Source organism: Buteo buteo, chromosome 1, assembly GCF_964188355.1.
Source record: "Buteo buteo chromosome 1, bButBut1.hap1.1, whole genome shotgun sequence".
In the NCBI taxonomy this organism is placed as follows: Eukaryota; Metazoa; Chordata; class Aves; order Accipitriformes; family Accipitridae; genus Buteo; species Buteo buteo.
In genome coordinates this window covers 71,789,996-71,813,847 of record NC_134171.1, presented here as the reverse complement: position 1 = coordinate 71,813,847, position 23,852 = coordinate 71,789,996, and the positions used below count along the sequence as shown (strand labels likewise).

Below are 23,852 nucleotides of genomic sequence, written 5' to 3'. Positions count from 1 at the left end.
TTACTCAATCCAGTCTGTCTATTAGCTTCCTGTTTCACTGAAATCTATTCATTCAAGAGCCTACCTAATTCTTCTGAGTTCTGTTTAGTCCATTCCCAAAACAATTTCCCTTGAGATCAAGGCTTTTTCTTAGCAGCATTTAAAAGGCAGCAGGCAAAAGATGGAGTAAAAAACCCCATGTAATCAACTAAAATAATCAACCAAAATAAGTTTCTATAACCAGGTTTGAGAAGTTTATTTGAATGTCTTGAAAGAAGAATTTATATCTTGTTGGTCACTTAACATTATTTTAAGATAATATAAAGAGTACCATATGTGGGTGAAAGGGGACTATAAGCATGTAAAAAATTTACATCTATTGTATTGGTTTAAATTTAGTATTTCACCATAGAAGAACACCACAAATCAGAAAAGCAAACAAAAAGAAAAATAAAATTAAGAGGCTTTATTTTTTTGTAATAAATACCTTCCCAAGACTGTCATGGCTTCTCCATCATCTTTACAGTTAAGCAGCTTGTCTACATTAGCATCGAGGACAGCGAGCGCTAATTGAAATATCACCTTTATTCCTTCACAGAAGAAACAATCCACAACCACCACTGCACTTTCAAATGGCATTACACTGAGGAAAAGAGTGAGGAACCAGGACAGGGAAATGGTGGATATTACACCCAAGTCCTGCATGCAGTCATAAAGCTGTGGAACATAGTCACGAGCCAACTCTTCAAAGACACCCTGATCCACCAGTGCTCCTGTTGAAAATAAATAAGGTTGGATATCCATTAATTTGGGAGCAACTGACCACATCACCATTTAGGGGAGAAAAAAAAAGAAAAATTATATATATAAATACAAAACTTAAGAATATTCTACATGATGCTTACACACATTTTCTCACTTCCAGATAAATAACAGATTCTATTCCACTACTGAGCTGTACAGACAAATTGAACTGTAATAAGTGGGGTTTTTTTTGTTTTAATTATACACTCCATAGAGCTAACAAAGGGTCAATTTCGTCTAGCATCTACAGAAGTTATATGATGGCTTAGTATTTACCATTACTAATTAGAATAAGATTTCTTCTCAGCATCATCTGTTGGAGGAAGCCAGGGTGACTGTGTGTGAGGGTTCAGGAGAACCCTGTATTATACATATCTATGCCATAACATCAGTGTCTTAAGCAGGCGAGGAAGAATCATTTCTAAGGCTGAATGAGTATCTCAAGCATTTGTGAGCTACAGTAAAGGCAGTTTCCATGGTAAACTGAAAAGCCATTCACTTCCACATACACAAGGAAACTGTCATCTGACAACAATAGCTTTCAGATACTTGTGCCCTTTCAAATCAGAGGTAAACGGGCACAAAGACTTCTGCTGCAAATTGCGAAAGCTCCTGTTTCCACATTACCTTAATTAGATAACTGGATCATCTAAAATTCAAATTTTAGCATCCCATCTCTTTTTTATTTACTTTGTTTAAGCTCACTTTAGAATGCTATCTAATCCTAAGTGAAAAACTATTAACTATCACAGTATCTGTTTAGGGAATTGCTTCTACGCTCCTGAGCAAGCTGTCCTGCCTCTAGCATTCACAGTTCTATTTATGCCACACATATATCTACGCATATGCTTATTTCAATACAAATAATACCAACTAATTTGGTTAATTTTTGTATTGTCATTTTAGAAAATTTCCCCGTAACATACCAACAACTCTTGTGTTGTAGTAGTCAGGTAGCATACGTTCACACAGAGCCACCAGCAGCCAGAAAGCTTCCTCCTCTTTCGCGTAAAGGAGGAGTACTGAAGTGACAATATTCATAGCCTAAAAGAAAGAGAAATACAAATTGCTAGACCCATTTATTCAATATCCAGCACAGTAACTGGGCGGATAAGTGGTTACTATGGTTAGGAAATCAGCTACATCTCCCCCTGCAGACCCCAAACTGTTCAAGAATTTTCCTGTAAAAACAGCAGGCAGTGTTTTCCCAGTGCTCAAAGGAAGGCTTAAGAAAACCTCAAACCACAAAAAAATTGTTAGGGTTTTTTTTTTTGGGGGGGTGGGGTGGGGGGGTGGGGTTGGTTTTTAAGAAAAAAGTAAATCAAGATTTCTTTTCATAATCAAGGGCCTACTCAGGTCTGGAAGCATCCAGGTACACTGCTACTGATATTCTGCCAACAGGTGCTCTTGGAGAATCTGGGTGTGATACAGACAAAATGCCTCCAACAGCACTAATGATGGCTGCTGCTGTACCAATCCTTGCAGGCTTCCTGCTCCTAGGAAAAGGTCAAGACACAGCACCTGTGAGCTGAGGCAAATGCCTGTAATAGCGTCAGTCATGAACAACCAGAGCATAGTGAAACAAAAGTCTCCTGCTGTTGCTCACCCTCCATGTTTGACTGTGTACACAACAGTTTTTTATGGCCTGTTTCACTCCATTTCAAACATCACAGTACCGTACAATGACCTCTGAACTGTTTGCTTACAGCCTTTGACTAGACCTTTGTTCACCTGAAGAAATGAAGTATTTCGGTAATGTTTTCTTCTCAGTTTGCCTCCTAAGGAATAAGCTGCTCATTTCAGATTCTGTAACATTTTAAGACTCCAGCTTGATCATTACCTGTTAGAAACAGCAACTAAGGCTTCAGGTGAAACTCAGAACAACATTACAACTCTCTTAAAGCCTATGCTATTCCTTTTTATCTTGGGTACCATGTATGAAATACTTCAGTGCCTGAATTCTCACCATAACTGTGAATCGGCATTCTGAATGCCATGGACCAAGTCCCAAGGCTATTAACAGTTACTGTGACAGCTTTAGGAACCAGAATCACAGTGTCTTTCTACTGTTCCTCTGTTAAACAACCTTTACAAAAAGTTACTGTAGCAATTACTTAGTATTTTATTTTTATTAAACAATATATGATGGTATCTGTTAGAATTTCTTGCACTTTCACTTACTCATGTTTTATCTAGGAGTCTTAACAGTCAGACTTAAATCAGGCTTCTTAATACTCATGAATTCAAGTTTCCTTTTTGCAAAAATAGGTAGGAAGACAAAAAAAGGGCCCAGGTGATAAGTCAAAAGTTACATAGCAAGAAAGAATGATTTGGGACCAGAAACTAAAGTGACCTGAATCACAGGCATAAGAACTCCAAAACCATGCACTTGTCAGCATTAACTCTACCAATACATGGTTGTGATGCACAATGATAAGATATCTTCCAGGGTGCTTTTTTTTTTTTTTTTTTTTTGGGGGGGGGGGGGGTGTTGTGGTTTTTTGTGGGTTTGGGTTTTTTTTTAGTTTTGTTTTGAATGATTGAAAGGCATATTTGAAAAAAGTAAAGGAGGTTCTGGAGGGTTATTACAACTAATATATTGAATAAGTAGGTAAAAATTTAAGACTGAACTATTAAAGGTTTGGGGTTATTTTTCCCCTGCTTAAAAGAAAAGAAGCTTTCTTCAGGGTCCATTTGTCATTTTCTGTAGATGCACTTCAGGATAGCTTTGTTATCCTCTATCCAGTCTCTAGATTTATGGGCAGAAAATATGCTTACAGAAAACTATGCACATCTCTCAGCATGCACTGCTAATACTTCTGTTAGAGTAGGTCCTTGTGTCAAATCCCTCTGACCTCAGCATTACTGTAATTCTGCAGCATTGAGACTTTACCTTACAGCATTATATGTGTATCAGTGTGCTTTACACAGCCAAATACTCATGTACACGATGGAAGAAAAAGAAGTATAAGGAAGGAACTGGAATTCCAGAAATTGAAGGAATGCCAAGGTATTTCAATTACCTGACAGTATCCTATGTTTGGATTTCTAAAAGCATAAGCTGTCAAGACTCTCCTTAGAGCAGCAATACCCATCTCATTCTGGAACGCAGGGTGTTCTGGAAGGGAGCGGTGCAGATCCCTCTCTATCTCTTCTGTAGCAAGATTATACTTCCCCATCGATTTCTCCACTAGGTCCTCATAATAGCCAGGATGAGTGGCCATTTCATTAATGGCTCCTGGGAGTGGGAGAACAGTATTAAAATCAGAAGCAAAAAGCAAGGGTTAGCAGATACAGTACCCCAACATGATGATCTTCTGCTACCCTTTCATCTTGAATGTCACCAACAAGCACTTTGAAAGCAAATATGAAATGTTATTTTTGTAAAGGTGATTTAAAAAAAACAAAGTGCTTAGGCAATTGAGGTATCACCCCTTCTTGTCTTCTCCTCTGAAGGCATTTTATAATGAGGTTAAAAAAAAAAAATGAAGAAGATAAAGCCTCTCTCTCAGCCAGAAAGAAACAGGAGGCATGAAGAACAAACCAGCTGTGCAGTCACATGGTATAATGAGCTCTCTCTGCAGCTGGCTGTGGGTTTGATTATCCTAAATAACTCAAAACATGCCTCTGAGAAAGCTACTTGCCCTGAGGAGGGAGCAGATTAATGCTTGGTTGCAGAAAGTATGATATCACAGCCAAAAGCAAGAGACAGGAACTGCTGAGCTCTATCCCTGCTTCTGAAAATGACTTTCTCATCTTGGGCAGGGCACTTAGCCTGCCTTAGGGATACTATTGCATGCTCACAGAGTTGCTATGAGATTTCACTGCTGACTTTAAAACTTCCCTGGAAATAAAAGCTTAGCAGCAAAGGAAATCAAGTATCAGTAACACAAAGTAACACACATGGAAAATACTAATTATACATACACCATCAAAATTGGTCCAAACTAGCTGTTAATCAGACACAGGACAGATCTGTGCATTCCTATGTATATTTTCTGAAAACATTTGTTTAATGCCCAGCAGCAAAGAGAAGATGTACAAGATTAAGCATTACTAGGGAAGAAATAGAAAACAAAACAGAAAGCATCATTAGGTCATCATATAAAGTCCCTGATGGGCTCATATCCTAAATGGTGTGGGTAGCTGTGGTAGCTATCTCAGGGAAGGGCAGAGCTAGAGAAGGCATACAGTAAAGTGAAAGATTACGAAGAAAGCCTGAGGTATGGACTGATTTCCATGTAACTAACAATAAAATGAATAAAATTCTTCAACTTTGAAAAAAAGCCTAAGGGGACACAGATATAGAGAATCCTTGATGGCACAGAAGGATAGAAATATTTTCTCACTATTTTTCACATACTGGGGGCACCCAATAAAATCATAAAAGTAACTTTTTAAAAATTATTATTTTAAAAAAACCAAACAAACAAAAGATAGTGGTTCCATGCAACATGCTTAAACTTTGGAATTCCTTGCAACAACTTGCTGTGAAGGCCAAAAGCTTAACTGGATTCAGAAATTATTAAACAGATGGGAAGTAGGCCTGCTGGTGGTTGTTGAACACCTAGAAGTACCTAGACTGCTGGCTTCTAGTAACAAAGTGTGCATTCTGCTTTTTTATATTCTTCCCTAATTATTTGAGCCTCTTTGAGAAAGGGTATTTACTGGTCTAAACAGAACTCTTATCTAAACCAGTCTGGCACCTGCTAACAATCACAGCCTTACTTACTCCAAATATTTGTAGACGCTTATTATCTGCACCTTTAAACATCTTTGAAATCCTTTCTTCCCTCATGCTTTTGCTTACATCCCACAGTCATGTTCAAATGAATACCTACCTGAAAATAGTAGCCAAAGTTCCCCTCTCTTGCTTTCTGGAATGCCCTTTAGCACAAGGTCTCTGGTTTTCTCTGTACGATACATACAGACTCCTTGGCCATATTCAGCAAAGTGAATCTTCCAGGCCTGTTCCTTCAAAAACTCTTTAGCCTAAAAGCAAAGAAAGGCAGACATAAAGATGCAGCTTCTCTTTCTAAAACTCTGCCCCACTGAAATGCTAAGTGCTAAAAAGCCTGCAATGTCCTAACTTTCCAAGTGAGCAAGAAATAACTTGGCTACAGTCCAATTCTCTTCTTAATGGGCTGCCTCCTCCCATTTCTTAGTTTCTATCCCAGTAGACCTTGCCGTTAAAAGAATATTGTTGAAGCAGTTGTACTTAAGAGCAGTTGATTTACATCCAACTTTTTTTTTTTTTTTTTTTTTTACGTAGTGAAGTTGTCTGTATCAGTAAAGTAACACATGTTCAAGGCTTTATTTCTGTGAAAAACACTGCCTCTTAACTGCCTGTGGCAGAATGAAACTCTTCTGGCTCAGAAACATGGATTTTAAAGAAAACAATTTAACAACTTTTTCAGTCAGGTACAGCACTCTGACGTGTATTTTACCAGCTTGGGGTTGAACTCCTCAGGTGACCTCCGCCGAAACATTGTCATTAAAGCTTGAGTTGCTGTTGGAATGCCATTGTCATTGAGATTGAACTGTCGCTCTCCTTCTGATTCAGAACTGCGGCTTTTATGAGGGCTGGCAGAAATTAAACTACTTGATCTTGTAAACACCTGTAGAAAGCAGTCACAAGCAATACAGATGTGGGGCTGAGCCAGAGTCTGGATTTTTTACTTCATTTTACTTCAAGATTTATACATGCTAACAGCTAACAAAACCCGAGCAAATTAAATCACCCAGGTACATTCACAGGCAGAGCATATGACAGCAGAAATTAAACCAGTATAGAATAATAAACTTGTTTCTAGTTTCTCAATAGCCCGCCTCCACCCCCTCACCCCCCTGAACAAATAAGTAGTCAAATCCTATAATTAGAATTGCTAAAGTAGAGTTAACTTTAAGTAGCCCTGAGCAATTAAACCAGCTCCCTTTGCCTCCTGTCAACATCTTAGGACTGTTGACTCCCCAGGTGGCTGCTTGACCATCCAGAATGTAGGATTTATATACAACATATTTATATGTGTGTGTACACAAACATTTATATCTGTATATATGTTTATACAGACATATAAAAACCAAATTATTTTGTTCCCCTCACTTAAAAAAAGTTCTGTGGAAAATTTGACAGATTGTGATTTGGAAGAAAAATATTTTGAAGAAAAAGGATTTTCTGACTTCTCAAACAGCTTTGAAAATTTATCACAGTAATATCTCCCATAACAGTTCACACCAAATGCCTGAAATTGAAATTACTAGTCATGCATGTCTACATATGTAGTCTTATTACTAAAGGTAAGAATAATGCTTGCCATTATTAATTTGTGTTTATAATTCAGTAGGTAGAATACGTAGATCCACTAGGGCAAAAGGCAAGATAAAGTTTCAGCATTATACATATATGCATAGGTGCTCTGGTATACAACTACAACACCACACTAATTATACCTCACCATCAACAAAGCAAGCAAAAAACCTGACTTTTAAGATTTACATGGCAAACAGGGTAGGGCTACTCAGCACAAAACTAAGGTATGACTTAGTACAGACGTGGAATGCAAGATCTACCTACATAAAACCAAAATGATACACCACAAAAGCCTTTTCCGCTTTGAGATCTGAACTGCTAAACTTTGCTGGGTTTAACAGATCTGATGAGGTTGTGATATGAAACACCTAAATTTTATACATAAAACCTAGGACTTCAGCAGAAGCCTTGACATTCAAAGTGCCTGAGAAAAGTTTATCTGATCATATCTTTTAAGAACCATTTACTTTGCATAGATAAATAGGGAAGTGGTTCAGAATAGGGCCATCTAATGTCCAGGACAGGGTTTGGGGGTTTTTTGTTAGCTCAAGTGTTCCAAAGTTTGCTAGCAGTGCACATGCAAACTTGCTCAGCTCAGACATCATTTTCTGAAGAATCAAAGGATGAGATTTAGCAGAAGTCTTGAATAAAGAGTTTCATATCAACTGATAATTTCTTCAAATTATTAAAATTCCACAATTACATTTTGACTTGCACAAGTTAATAGATATTAAATAGTTTTATTCAATTAACCAGTTAGTTAACTATGACACTTTCCAATAAGATACACTGTAATTTCAGAATGTGGCAGCAGGAGTTAAGAGTAGCTCTTCCACAGCAATGGTGATTTCTCTTACCTCTAACATGAAAAAAAATAGATATCTTAATTCTAACATTTTATCTGTTCAGCTTAAGGAAGCTAAAGGCATTAACACAAAAGAAGTAATATTTCTGTGTACAAAGGTTTAGCTTTACAAAAACTTAAAGGTTTTTCCTGGCTTCTCTCTCCCTACACCAGTTAAAAATCCCCTTCTTCCTGTAAATGATTCATGTTCCTCCACATACCTCATCATCTGAGTTGATATAGCTTCCAGAAATATTCTTTTCCAAGTATATTTTTGAAGAGGTTTGTTGCAGAAAGTCTGAGATCCTCTGTACAAGAAAGTCTCTGTCTTTCAAGTTGGCAAAGAGGAATGTCATTCTGTTTTTTGTGCTGATTGATAACGGGCTGGGCAACACACTGGAGCTGTCTGCCTTTTCCACTATTGTCACCTACGGAGAAACAGTAGCTACTGCTCAAGATCTTAAATTAATCAAGTTGCTTGGTCTAAGAAACCATCTTCATACAATAAATGCACACCCCTTCCCCCCTTATATCAAATCATTATGGACATTACTCTGCAGGAAAACAGGATTTGGATACAAGGACTTAGAAGCCTGAAAGATGAAGACTACCATCCCTCAAACAACTGGCTTCAGAACATTCTCCAGCAAAACTCCTTTACACTGCTTAGTTTATTTTCCTCAGGCTTTATTTTAAAAGAATCAGTAAACCAAAATTTCTTCTGTGGGATGCAGATCTATTGGCTTTTTTGCAAGACCTTCGAATCCCTCTCCTGCTCCCCAACACCAGTACAGGCTGAATCAGAGACTTTTGCTCACTTTTTACTGCCAATATATGTGAATAAGCCATTTTTGGGATAACACTCCTGTTCTACTATATTATAGTTGCATACTGTGGCAACAACTGCTATTGCAACTGTATTTCCATGGTACACAGAAACCTGCAAAGGGAAACTAACCCCATGTCCTTCCTTACAAAGGAAAACATCTAACCCTGTGAGGTAGAGTTTCTGTTTGGCCTTCAATCATTAGTGAAATGGTCACTAATCTAACTGAAGCCCAACCTGTAAACAGTACTCACACCACAATCTACTGAGTACAGGGCACTAGTACAAAAGTGCTTATTCCTTCAGCTATTTCTTTATCTTAAAGCTTTAGGGCTGCTTTGAATTTTATGCTGCTGCAGCTGTGGTTACCAAAAGTAGTTGCTGAATCTGCATCCAGGAAAAGAGGTGCTGTTAAATGCAGACTTTGTTCTCTTCCTCCACCACTTTACCTGGAGGACTGTTGTTCCCTTAGAGCTCCAGACAAACAGTGCAACCATAATCGAATGTCTTTTCTCAAATAACCAAAGTCATTGCAACACACTCTGGAGAAGCTGTACTTCAAAGTTTCCAAACAAATAACATTTGTATTTACTCTTAATGATTTGTAGGGGAAAACAGTGCCTTGAAATATTCTATGGTTCTTCAGTCAAGCCAAACAGTCCTTGGTTACATCAGCTTTGCTACTATTACAAAGACTTACTTTACACATTTTTCCATTAACCCACAAATCAAGTCAATTGTAAAAAACCTCCCCAACGTAATTTTTCTTACTGCATCAAACTTAAGTTCTTTTTTACTGAACATCTGCTTTAAGCAGCCAGCTTTAAAAAGGGAAGCACACCCATTTGTAAAATGCTGACATATTTTCCATATACAGGAATAAATGATTGCAAGTCTGTGTGAAGAGACAATTCAAATCCTTACGATTATGAATCTTTTTACATCTGACAAAAGCAAATCTTATCTGACACATTCTTTAATAGAAGTTCCACTCATCAACCTAGGAAGTTTTATTGTCCATCCCTCCCTAGGGATGAAAAAAAAATCTAAGCTAGGATGTAATTTCCAATAGGATATTGCTTTATAATTTACCCTATAAATTTACAAATAGAAATATTTACCTCTCGAAGAGGGATAATAAGGCTGCACAAGTTCTCTTCTTTACTAGTAAAGCAAATGTAGTTTGTAGAAACAAACATCTGACCCAAAATATGCATTTTGTTGAATGGAGTCCAGAGAGTACAGTCTGTATGTCCATCTAATTTCTCATCCTTGGGAAGACGGAACAATGCACGGTATCTCTCACTCTTTGCTCTGGCATCAAGGTCCCTAAAAAAACCCCAGAGAAATCTTTTCTTGTTTTAAGAAATAATGTACTTTATACAAATCATTGCAAGTTACCCGTACCTCAGTTAAGCACTAAGTGTACAGCAAAACAGTGGAAATAGTTTGTATATAGGGGATATATAGTCTCTGCTACTGGAAGATTCTAAAACTACATGAAGAAAAACCATTCTGCCATGAGTGATTTAGATACATTGATCCTGACTTCTCAGAGGGGACAGGTTGTGTGATCTTTTCACATTCAGCCCTACTTTCTGAGAATACATACAGTGAATCCATTTATTATTAAATAACACATGACCCCATGTAATATTACACCAAAAATGCTTCTTTGAGGCTTATTTATTAATATGATGGAATCCTTAGGGCTAGAGTTTGTTAACAAATTCAAGCCTTGGTCTTGATAAAGCATTCAGTGCAAAACATTGAATAGTTAGAAAGACAAACTAATATAATGCATATCAGATATCACTAAGTAATGAGAAATATAAACAAGCACTGGTTACAATTCTGTATGGTTCATTAACATGATCAACATACAAAATAATGAAAAAATTAACAAGAAACTATCAAATTGCAGTATGATATCTATAAAAGAAGCAGAAATATTTTCCAGATAATCTTTCACCCCTTGGAATTTTATGTCATTTTTTGTATCTCTGTTACCTTAAATAAGTTCTAGATAGAATTCATCACCTAGAGTCACTTTTCAATTCCAGTTATAGGACCAAGTATGAATGTTAGGCACATTTCTTAATAACACTTCAGTCACTATACTACCTTCCCCGGTAACATAAAAGGGCCTTACAACAGATACCTAGTGCAGCCCGTGTTGAGAGGTATGTTAAAGAGCTTCTGAAAAAGTGAGAATTTGGCTCAAATGTTTCTTTTATTTTTGCAACAAGTTCATATTAAAATGTTTTCCCTTTCCTATTTCAACAGGAGACCAAGTAATTATATTTAAATATTTATTCACATTTTGCCACTGCTGGAATCAATCATTCCATCTGGAGTAACAGCACATAGCAGCAACATTAGAAAACTTTTGGAAAATATGCCGGAATTAAAAGGATTGAGGAGAAACAAGTGACTAAGAGCCAGTGCTACCTACCGTTTTAGTGCAGATACTTTTTTGGGGGATTTCTTTTTCAGTTTGGGTAATGACCTGTCTTGTTCAAATCCTTCATTGTCCAAAAGCTGTCGCATAGCTATATTGGCAAGCTGTTCCATTAGTTTAAATGTCTCACTGATATTAAGGAATACTGAGAAGAAATGTTCACTTGACCTTGTGCTCACTTTGATCATATCAGGAAAGAGCAGTGTAGCATTCTTCTCAAGTTGAGTGATATCAACCCAGCGGATAACTAACTTTGCTGAACAGAAGCAAACAAAAGAAGATTCAGTACAAAAATTAGCATATTCAAAATAATTTATCTTCCTCTTCCTACAAAATGTATTCAGCTGAAATTTTCTTGCATCTTGAAAAGTTGGGAGGGCAGCATAAATAGACCCAGCTTGTACAAACAAACAATGATCACCTGACAAACAGCAGATAAAAGAGTTTAAATATAATTTACTTCTGTACAGAACACCACACAAAAGCATTACAAAGCTAGGTGGGCTAACATAATTTATGATTGCCACAGCACTTGCTCAGACTCTGATGTCCTCTTTTCCTATGGAAGTAAAGAAACATAGTCTACACACATCAGACAGGCTTGCATTATTTTTATACATTAAAAAGTTTCAAATACTACAGTAATGACAGATCCTTGGTTTTTCTTCCAACACCACTACAGGTTAGGATATTGTTCTTAAAACAGGGACTAAATCTACATTTAATTTTGTAAAAAAAAAAAAATCTAGTCATTCACTAGGGTATGTCTACACAGCTAAATAGAAAGACCTATGACTGATCCATTGCCCATAATCAAGGACTGCAGACTCGCTCACCTCCACACTGCATAGAGTTAACTCTCTCTAAAGCAGACTGGTTGCATCCACACTACATAGTTCTTGATCCTAGGTCTCCTCCGAGCCCTTTGTGACGGTCTGGTGTTGTACAAGAGTAAACGTGGCATTTGAGGTTGCAAAGTCTGCCAGCGTAGTACTAGAGGATTGTATAAGAGCAGAAGGAGCCAAAACTGGTGTGATCTAAAACTATTCCCTCTTGGGCATAGTCCCCAAAGTGAACCATGCCTCTAAACAATGCCAAGGTATTATTTTACAGAGAACTACTTTGAGAAATACAAAACAAACACGGGAAGAAGCACACAGTTAAGCAGCGTGACAATTGGGGAATTGCTCACTGCTCCTCTTTTCCTCGGCAGTGTCTTTGCACCCCCAGTGGTTCAGCAGGTGAACAGTAACAAACTACAGAAGATTCCTAGATGCACAGACCATAGTTCCACTGTAAAACATACCTTCCCTGCCCATGAGGAAAGAGTAAAAGCAAAGGTGATTAATGCTGAGATACACCCAGCCCTGACGGGGAACCTTCCCCTTCCAGTAACTGCAGGAGTAGTAGTTCACTAATTTCTCTTCTTCTGGCATCCCAAAAAGTTTGTGAAATTTCACTATGGCTTCCTTAAATTTTTCTGTATCGTCATCCTCCTTGATGCCATTGATTTTGTTGTACTCGGCGATGATGCCCTAGTAGAGAGTGAAAGAAGTACATAGCATGTTAGTTACCATGGGGTATCAGATATCCTTATTACCATTGCTGTTTGGGCCAGAGGTCACAACAGTTAACTGCAATGTCAGGAAACTTTTTTGGTTATCTTTTATTCTTCTGCTCATTCTTCTGCTTATCTCTTATTCTCTTCTCATTCTTTTGCTTATATAGTTATTCAGTTTATTCAAGGCTGTCTTTCTGATGACCTTGCTCCCCACCATGCCTACATCAAAAGCAACCAAACACCAACCACTTACCAGTGCCCTGTTTTAAATTAACCAGCCTATCTCAAATACTACTAACTCTGTAAAGCACCTGTGATTTGTACTACTTCCCCCTTCCACATAAATACGCTCCCTGAGGAGACAGGGATAGGATTTCACCAGAAAATTTTCTTCTAAAAGGAAGGAAAAAAGTAAAAGGAAAAATGGATCTGTTACTCATTAGGGAAAATATCAAATGTCTTATGACCCCTCAGTGGCCCTTGAGCAAAAGAAAAGAGCAAGAGAAAAAAAAAAAAAAAGAAAAATCTCGTATTAGATTAACTGGCAGGATGGAAAAATCATTCACACTTTCAGGTGCAGAAGACCTTCACCAAACGTGAAGTAGCAGCAGTCTGATGAAAAGCTGCTTTTTGATATCTCAAAAACTACAGTTCCTTCTGCTCTATACTGAAGTTCTGCTCTATTCGCTTATTTTCCCAGTCTTTTTAATAAATCTTCTCTATTGCCTTCTATATTAAAGTTATAAAAAGGAAAGTGACTTCTTGCCTTCAAATTGCTCCATATTTACATGGAAAGTGGAATGTAAGACAGTGAACCATCATTCACATTTAATATTTGTCCAACTCTAAAAAGTAACAATTTCCTCAAAGTATTATATTTCATAAGACAGATGTCTTCTCGCATAAGGTGTTTTCATGATCATCTATAGCCCTCATACCTGATTCACTAGTAAAACACAAACAACTAGGGGATTCTTGAGACAGTTGACTTACTACATGAAATGTTAAAAGAGGAATGAGACAAAGCTAATGCTTAGAATACACACAAAGTACAGTAATTTTGCTTACAATCAATCGTTTACCACAATATTTATTTTTAGATGATTCTTAGAGTGGATAAAGTACTTTTTACCAGTATAGCTACTGTCTCTCCTACAAGGAGAAAAAGAAGTTCTGGTAAAACTGACAAAAACAAAAACCAAACAAATAAAAAAAAAAAATCAATCAACCAGCAACCCCTAACACCTATATGAAGTGTAAATGCCAACACTACAGGATTTAACTACAGAAGAGGGTAAGGAGACATTATACAATGAGTGCATGAAAAAAAATTAAAGCTTTGCACTGGAAAAGCAGTTACATAGAAAACTGTCAAAGTTTATAACGGAAGCAACAGTGCAATTAATTTTAGAACACATAATGTTTGAGGCCCTGCCTATATATTTTTATATATATTTTTAATCACACTGCTGTAGTTATGTGCGCTAATCCCGGTTTCCCTAATTTTTACACACATGTTGCTACTTGGAATCTGTTTTTCCTTCAAAAAGGCATAGCAGCCTGGGGACTACCAGGTCAAATTTGTTTGGAATTCATGTCAGTTCTCCTTCCACAGTCACATTTACCATTAACAACAATTATAATAATATATTTAACTACCTGTATTTTTCCTCTGACAAATGTATTTATGTCATTCTCATTTTCAAAGATTGAAAGAGTTTGCAACAAATTCTGTTCAAGCCATTCCCAGTGTTCAGTGATTTCCTTCCTTGAGCAACCTGTATATAAAACAAACCCCAAGAAGTCACAAAATAAATAATTCACCAATGTCATAATCATAAACAAAAGACTCTAATAAAACTCGCCGGTAACTGGAGATGCAATATTTCACCAGATGCTGTGTCCCTGGAAATTCCAAAATTTTCTCCCATGGTCTTGAATTTCGTAATATATAGGTAGCAATCTTCAAGATTATTCTGTGAGAAGCACAAGCTACTTATGTCCGAATCATGAGGAAAAAACCCCTACATTTAGAATTCTTACCACAATAATAACACCAAGCTGCCCAACGTCACATTAAAGAGTTAGCAAAGGTATTACCTGCACCTGTCAGGAACTGACAAAAAAACCCAAGTTGTATATTCTATCATTGATTCCTAATTTTTCACCATTATATAAATCTATAAATTATGAAACAATGATAAGATTTCAAGAGTAAAAGCCAAAAAGGATAATTTTCCTGAAAAGTCTATTAGAATGTCTCTTCCTCAAAAGAACAGTGCTGAAAGACCTCTAAGAAAGCTGTGTCTTTTTAGGAAAAAGGGTTGTCAGAGGTGGTTTACTTTTAATGATGAAAGAATAAACTAAACATTGATGACCCTAGTTTGCTTAGGAGACCAAAAGGGGCAAGTGAGATATCTTTGATATTGAGGAATGAGCATACATATAGCCTGTAAAGTAGTATGGAACGTGGGTGAAAAAGCTTCTTGTATGAACTAAAGTTTATATGTGTAAATTTTTGCTTCTATTTTACTTGAGATGGATTGTAGTAAGTATAACTTCTATTTTGACCCCGTTCTCAGTATCTTGCAGAATACAGTTGTTGGTGCTTTTCAGGATCTCTCTGTGCCCACCCTGAAGGAAGAATAAATTCAAGCGCTCACAAAAAAATTGTTCCCCCAAAAAAGGATGTTGAGGGAATTACATCAAAACCAGGACTTTTAAGTAGTTTCAGAAAACAAACATTACATGTTCACGTAGCAAGATCTGTACCTGAAGCTTGATTAAAAGTATCTCAATCCAGGTAGGAAATAGCATCAATACTATATAATCTTTTTGTTCAAATCACAGATTTGGTTCATTTTCCTCAGAGCTAGCAAGTAAATGTACCTACCTCCTAACTAATGCCTACAGAACCCAACAAAGTGAAGGGGCTCATGTGAAGCAACCATTAAAAAGAGGTTAAGTTATAACAAGCTGTTGCTAATAACTTCTTCAGCTTCACTACAGGCACAAATTGTCACATGTCTCTGCATAAGTGTTTACATGGTTTGTAGAAGAACCCAATGCAACCATCTTGAATACATACCAAAAATATCATTTTCCTTGTTGTTCAGCAACAAATGATGGGTAAAAATATTATTTCTACAGCATACAATCACAGCTTTACACAACTCCAATGAAAGCAACAGAATGCAACATTCTGTGCAACTTCCAGGGGAATTTCACAATTCTAGTTGTAGTAGGGATACATAAATCATGTTGCAGAACAGCCTGCATAAGTAACCAACATTTCAGAAACACAAGTGATCGCCACTGCTACTTCTCCTTAAAACTACTGGATGCAACCAGACCCTTCTGGAACTCAGGAGGTGGTCTGAAGACTAATTTATTTCTTCTTGGCTCTTACACTGCTGTAAAAAGCAGTGATGAAATACATAAGCTATGTATAAAAAAACCTAGACTGTCATCAGAAAAATCACTCATCTCTTGAAGAGCAGTTACAAGCAGTGCAGACAAGCTATCATGATGAACTATTTCTTAAAGCTCTCTACTTCCTGTTTGCGGTTCATCAATTATTTTTCTTCACTTCTTATAAAACAGCTTTGGTTGATTATTCTCAACCTGTAACAACCCATCTTACTGTTTCCATTGCTTTTTGTCTCCACTATCTTACTGTTTACTCTCCCAGTCTCATTTACACCAGATCATGCAATTGGGCCAAAACCCACAACCCAGTTCTCATCAATTAATCATCACAGTCTAGATCTTTCTCTTTGCTTTGTTCACTCAGGATTAAAAAAAACAACAAAACCACTTTTGCTGCAATGTTTTAAACTACAAGTCTATTTTAACTTTGCTAAGATAGATGAAGACTTGCCAGTAGCATATTAGAAGCATTCACCATTTTGCCATCATTGGCCTTTTAGGTAAATTAAGCAATCTCTCTAACTCTCAGGGAAGGCAAAAAAAACATTTAACAGTTAAACCACTGCAGAGCCCTGGAATACAGAGCCCTCAAGACTGGCAGGAAATAAAAGGGAAAATAGCTACAAGGCATACATTAGGCTATTAATCACTTCCTTCCCCTCCTCTAAACGGTATGTTCAGCTTATGGCATGCTCCATGGCTGAAATGGTGTAATGTTGGCCAGCATCCCTGGCAGACTGAGCTATTCTTGTCAATCTTCAGGGAGGAAACTAATAAGTGTGTTAAACAGAAGTTGGAGAGCTAAGGGAGGTCTAGACCTGAAGAGCTGGATGGAGGAAGGACACATGTTGCTGCAGAGAGGATGAGAAGGGGCAATTGCCTGGCAAGTGGGGGGGAGCAACAGCATGGGAACATCTCTGGGTGTCAGGGTTAGGCTTCTAGCATCTGGGTTGGTTTGTCCAAGGCAAGAGCTGAAGGTACAGAGGGAATGTGATCAAGTTCAAGACTGAGAAGAAAATTAACAAGTCATATAAATATGCTTTCAAACACACTCAGAAGTATAATCTCAGTATTGTTTCAGTCGGTGACTCAGGAATAAGAATGGCTTAACTTGAGACAGCTGATGAGGCTGTCATGTCCAGTCAACTCTTCCAAGTAGATACCTACCTGAGATGCTTGTTAGTCAACCTGAACTGCTGCCATTAACAGAATGCACTGCAAGAGAAGCTGTAATACTCCAGGGAGCCTAAAATTGTTCTTGCCATTAATGGCAGGTTCAGGAGTGGACTAGCAAAACCTCAATTTGTGCAGAAAGGGAGAAGAAAATAGTTACAGCTGGTAAATTCAACAGCACTCTTAACTAAAACTTGTAGCTTTGTTAACCAAAGCACATGGGCTTTTTTGAAAACCTTTTCCGAGGCATGTAATAAAATTTCAAGGTTGGTGCTTTAAAATAATCTGTAACTCATTTTTTGCACATGTGAAATACAGATTTAGAAACTACTATGGAAATGCATATAATTACTGTTACCACAAAAAAACCTACAGCAGTGGTCCTATACCTGAAAAACACAAAGCCATAGTAAGAATGACTGAATTTATAGGTGGAGAAGATCTAAAAAGAGTTGTTCATTTCCAGATAGTGTTCACATATACCATAATTTTTCCCCGTAAATTGAGCACTAGCAGACTGGGGAAGGACACTGACAAGGGACACAGAAGGACTCTTACAATATGCAAGGCTGATCACGTACAATATTTTGGATTTCTAGACCATTACAAAAATAATATGCTTAAAACTGTTCTTGAAAAGTTACCAATAACATCTTTCCAGTATAGTTCAATAGACAGGACTCTAACCCGTGACATCTTCAACACAACACTGCACGAGAAAGTACTGTTAGCAAGCCTCCTTTACAGAGCTAAAAAGCCTCAGATCTACCAGCTAGCATTCTCATACAGCCTAGATCAGTAGAGTTAATACCCAAGAAAATTCACATCCAAAATTAATTATAAGCAAATCTGGGGTCTAAACATAACTTAAATAGTCATTTCAGAGCTAATAAAACCCCTTGGATTATTTTTTACCCTCGGAATAGTCTTGCACAGAACAAGACCAAATGTCATGCAGCATGAATGAACCAGGAAACAATCCAATTTCTTCCAGTCACTCTGTATAGCTGCTTACTGAAGATCGAGATTATTGCTTTACAGAAGACAGAGGAAAATATGACAAATTCCTATAAACATAAGAGATTACAAGTACCAAATAACCAGCAGTCTACCCCTAGGGAACAGGGAAGGACAGCTGTACAATGCAGGACAAATGAGAGTTGCATAGTTAAATGCAGCCAAATCCCTTAGTAACCTGTATAATGGTAACAACCCTTGATCAATTCAGAAGAATTGCTTTAGTTGCAAATTCATAGAATAACCACAGTGCAGAGCCTTAGGCAACACTGGGCTGCTCAGTTTCAAGGTTGCATAGATAAATAATTTGCTCTCTGTAAAATTTTACCTCCTTGTAAGAGCCACACTTCCCCACAGGTGACAAGACTAAGCTAGTGCAGTCTTATAATTTAACAAAAATAACTAAGCCAATCAATGAGCTAGATACTAGGAGACTAAAAATTCAAGAAACACTCCACAAAATGGAAGTACAGCTATATATATATATACATTGACTACTTTAGCAATTCCAACTAGGGTTAAGATTCATAACTGAAAAGCATGTTTATTGAAACTAGCTTAAATGTAAACAGAATACCGTATTTCTACATAAACCCTGCAATATCTGTCACAGAAGAGAAACAAAACCCTCACAGTTCAGCAGCAGCATAAATTTCTATATGTATGGTACATTTGTTTATTCTGGGGCCGTAACTCATCTGCCTTCAATTTTATGCCCCTGGTTATCTGGGGACACACATTGTAGGTATAAAATTATAGTAATTATCTAGAGGTGTCATGCAAAAAACCTGCAAATGCACTTAAGGAAAAGTCACATGGCCTATTTCCAAAGTCTTAAAAACTCATTTCCGAATATATGCACAGTACGAATGTATTTGAAGAAACATTATTTTGTTGAGAGCTTTGCAATATGTTATTTTCTTTGGAAGGGAGTCTGCAAAGAACAAGAAAATTTGTGCCCTCAGTTGCTCCCTTTCAAGTTTATGGGACAGAGGTGCTTACTAATTGCTGAGCACTAACATTTGGATGAAGGGAAGAAGGGATTGTATGTCCACTTGCAACTACCTCTCCTTGTGCACAAATAGTGTAAATAAACATAATGACAAGTACTTTCACCCTTTTTTCTCATGACTGAGATCCATGGAAAGCTGACATGCAAGGTCCCATTACTTACAGTCACAGCAGAGTAGGTGACAGTACAAAGCAAGCAGTTAAATGAAGATTTGGAAACGACCTTAATAATATCAACAATTTCATTAATATCTGTTTTTACTATTAGCTGTCACTAAAGGCAAATTATGTCATACGAATTTTTAAATCTTCAGTGAGTTGGTACTGATAGATGTAGAGGGAAAAACAGCTGTTTAAAACTGATGCCTTCTTTCAGGTCTGATACCATCAAAAGTAGCAAGAATACTTGTGCTAAGACAAGCTATCAAAAAACTTCCTATTGGATTTAGAACATGACACAGCTTTGATATCACCTTTGTCAGACACACAAATCATATGCTCATAAGAATAGAGCCTGCTTTGAACTGCTAAAATTATTAGATATGGCAAACCTTCATCCATTCTTCCTCCTCTTCCCTTCCCAAAAGAGGGGATTTGTCTGGAAGAAAAGTCATCCAAATAATCTAAACATCAAATTTTATTGGGACAATGGGCACAGATGAGAGGGCACTGTTAGGTCAGAAGTAGTCTACAGCTTCATTAACTGATATTTTTGAATGTCAGGCAGCACAGGGGGTGCTTGAAGTTACCAATCTGTTAAAGAGATGACAGGCATGTATGCACTTCTCATTTGCCCTCTTTCTCAATTTTCTTTGCAATGAACAGAGTTCTGGCTGCTCCCTAAAACAGTGTTTGAAACTCTAGAGCTAGAGGAGTTGCATTCAGAAGTTTCCATTTGCTAAGACTGAAAAGCAATATTATCAAACTGAGGATCTGACCTTACAAGCTTGGCCCATCAAAGCTATATAACCTCGATGTTCTGCATTCAGCTTCAGACACTATTTTCAGAGCCTGCAAACAGAACCAGAGACTAACTACATACTGCTTTATGCTACTTGCAATAGGTACCTGACCACAGAAATAAGCATTTAGTGTTTAGAGGATCCAATGCATGCAAAAATCCTATTTAATGTACTAAAATATGAACTTCATTGATTTCACTACTATAATGACAGGAGAAGCAGTCTTACAGTTAGATCTGTCAAAGTTTGAGCCTTAAAGACCAAAACTCTTAAGAGTAGTTGCATCTATGCAAGAACATACACTTCCGTATTTAACTCTAACCTAGCTACCATCTTGCTGAATTTTTAAGTACATCCTATTTAGAAGGACAACACACTGTCTGAAATAAACATCCAGGAGGTGGGCATCCCTGGGATCTAGATGGTATTTATCCCGGAGGAGACTGAGCTCACTATCCAGGAAAATGCCATACCAATATTCAGTACACAGGTGAGAGCTGGGTTGCTCTATCTTCCCAGTTTCCATTTCAAGAGAAGCCAGGTGCCCTGTCTGGGTAATTTGGGGGCTATAACCCAGGTAGTCCTCCTACAATACTCTTTAGAGATACCCCATCACCCAGGAATGCTGCAGTTTAGAAGTGCTGTAGGAGTGAGCTGTGGGTGTGGAGAAGAACATGCAAGGAGGAGGAATGGATACTAGGCTGCTTGTCTGCGAACATCTTTGGGAAATGAAGGGTGGGAAATAACAGACACTTCTGTCCCTGCTCCATGGCTGTTTCTGGTTTTAGTCAGTCATTGTGCATAACACACACATATGCTGGCATTCAAGGTCTGAATATTAGAAGCTCTAGAGCTTCTTAATTTAACCACTAGAGCAGGTTTTCATCCTGACCCATTTATTTGTCCTGAAATGACTGTGCTCAGCAGGCAGGATGCTCTATTAGTTATGTGGCACAGTATCCAGGAAGAATAAAAATCCACATCAGTAGGTTTGTCCTTACCACAGGCAATAGTCCAATAGACCAAGGAGTCTGGTGCTTGGTAGAGGATTCGATATGGTGCCACTCTGGCACTGGAGTCCAATACAACATCAAGAGTACCCACAAGGAGACCTATGGAACAGGAAATTCTGATGAATACACAGTGATGGATCATCCAAGATGTCACCAGAGGGGTGTCCGCAGCCCCCCACCCCCTTTCCATTTCACCCTCCACAGCAAAATGCAGATCTATATATTCATCCCCACACTTGTCTCATGTTGTAAAGAGGGAAAGTGACTCAACTGGGAAAAACCTTCAGTTTCAACAAGACTTCAACTTTTAAACATACATCAATCCTAGCATAAAGGCAGATGAATTGAAGCAAAGCAGAAGGTAGCTGTTTTATAAACCATGTTTAAAAGTTATTTAGGTCTTTCCTGTGTTTCATATACTGTTGGAGCCCTGGGGAAAACAAAACAAAACAAACATGACAAAAAAACCACCACCACAACACCAACAAAAGACCCCAGACAATACACCCCAGAAGGGTTCAAAACTCAGCAAAAATAATTATGCTACTTAATGGTCTGATTCTTTAGGGTAGAAAGGATCAAAATGCCTAACAGTCAAGCTGTTTTTCAGCTGAAAGGATACTGATGAAAGACAAAGTAATACTGTTTTCCTGAAGTAGCTTTGAAAATTCTTTGCTACTGGGTGGGCCATCAACAGTTGCATACCAAATGCTACCAATAATTCCTAACTATATTTCCACAAATTCTAGATCCTATTTTAATAAGAAATTACACACAACCCAAAACTCTAGCCTCCCCAAACCTTTCCCACAAGAAGCCCTATTTATTTTTAGATGATGTAAGAGTTTTCCCCCTTTTCACCTCCACAAAGAATTTTCATGTCCCTGAAGAGACGTCAGATTTAAATTCTCATGTTGAAGTTCTCAGCAAATTCGCATATTGAAAACAGATGGATGAACTTTCAAAGATTTTTTTTTTTCTGCAAATACTTATTGGGGTAGAAATCAGGGGGGTTTTTTGAACAGCTGAAAAACCCCGCATGCATCAAAAAAACATTTTAAAACACTCCTGTTAAATTCCTCTTCTCCTTTCAAGTGGCTGTTTTCACATTTTACTGTCATAGTTTTATTAGTTCCTCCTTCTGCACTGTTGTGGCTGGTGTAGAAGAGTGCTTCCCTTGCTGCTGTTGTTTCAGATTTGCTTTATGCATCACAAAGATATAAAACCACTACCCATTTTCCATCTTAGTAGATCCCTTAAATCCAAACTGAAACTGATATCTGGAAATACCCCACTTATCAGTGATTTTGTATTTCCCCATTCTATGGTTTTTATTTGTATTTTGTTTTGTACAGATCTTCACAGGCCAGATCAAATGTAATAACTTCTGGCCCGATGCATTAATATCCACCACTTTTTAATCCAAGAATTCTGAAATACATGAGAAACAAGTCTGAACACAACATCAGGTCATTAGTAAACAGTGTTAGAGCTATGTGCTGATTATAGGATACGAACACAAAATATTAATGTAAAATATCCCAATGTTCATCAGTCTAACTAGCTTTAGTTTTTCCTATTGCCATCTTAAACCCTTATCTTTCATGCATTTTGATTACTGGTGTACACTGACAAGCTATCTCTGATCAATCCTCCACCAGCCATCTTCGATACACCTTGGCTGCATTCAAACTCAGGAAGCTGAATTAGGTTGTAATGTTCCTTTAAACTTTTTCTTCTGTTAAATATACACTCCATTCTAGCTTCACAAAACCAGTATGGCCCTGGTCCAGAAAGCACACGTGTGCTTCAACCATGGGCAAAGATCCTCAAATATTTAAAGCTGCTAGTGAGCTCGAGTATTGCTCAACTGGAGTGCAGACCAAGCCAGACACCACACTATATTAATAATTTGGTTTGCTGCAACTGAAGTGCTTATGCCAAAGATTCTTCATGCTTTGCAGCGTCACATGTCTACTGACAGAACTAAATATGCAATAGGTAGGCATGATGTAATATCTAAATAAAGTTGTACGCTGGCCAAATGTGATCTTCTCTGAGGTACAGATACACTGTTAAATCCCTGTAATCTTTAAAAATATGCTTATTTCTTTCCTCCTGCTGTATTTCCAAATCTGTTGGTGTGTGGGTGGTCCTGCCAACAAATTCTGCCACTAGTTCTAGGAGGGCGCTGCAGATGTAAAAACTGGGATACACAGGTAAGGTCAGGGAGAGAGGACAAACCTACTGATTTGTGCAGCAACTTAAAGCTAAGAGAAGCTTCCCATCCTACCTCTTTCTTGCTGACATATGGGAGAAAGGAGAGAAACATCCTCGTGTCCCACCAAACAGAAACAATGTAACATAGAGCAGTGTATTCAAGAAATAAAGTCAACAATAATAATATATAATAATATTCAATAAAACCAACCCAAACCAAACGAGACTAGCCAGCAGTGAAA

At 37.6% G+C, this 23,852-nt stretch overlaps 1 protein-coding gene across 2 annotated transcripts in view; it reads right to left on the bottom strand.

Annotated features, from left to right (window-relative positions):
* TBC1D9 (TBC1 domain family member 9) overlaps positions 1-23,852 on the bottom strand; it is a 54,608-nt gene that overhangs the window by 17,313 nt on the left and 13,443 nt on the right. For both annotated transcript variants that reach the window (XM_075035958.1, XM_075035966.1), the window contains exons 2-12: positions 21,379-21,489; positions 14,445-14,563; positions 12,531-12,759; positions 11,219-11,480; positions 9,885-10,092; positions 8,159-8,365; positions 6,231-6,401; positions 5,625-5,775; positions 3,807-4,021; positions 1,710-1,827; positions 467-752 (exon numbers count right to left, since the gene is read on the bottom strand). In XM_075035958.1, the coding sequence (XP_074892059.1) occupies positions 467-752; positions 1,710-1,827; positions 3,807-4,021; positions 5,625-5,775; positions 6,231-6,401; positions 8,159-8,365; positions 9,885-10,092; positions 11,219-11,480; positions 12,531-12,759; positions 14,445-14,563; positions 21,379-21,489 (2,077 nt within the window). The remainder of the gene's footprint in view (positions 1-466; positions 753-1,709; positions 1,828-3,806; positions 4,022-5,624; positions 5,776-6,230; positions 6,402-8,158; positions 8,366-9,884; positions 10,093-11,218; positions 11,481-12,530; positions 12,760-14,444; positions 14,564-21,378; positions 21,490-23,852) is intronic.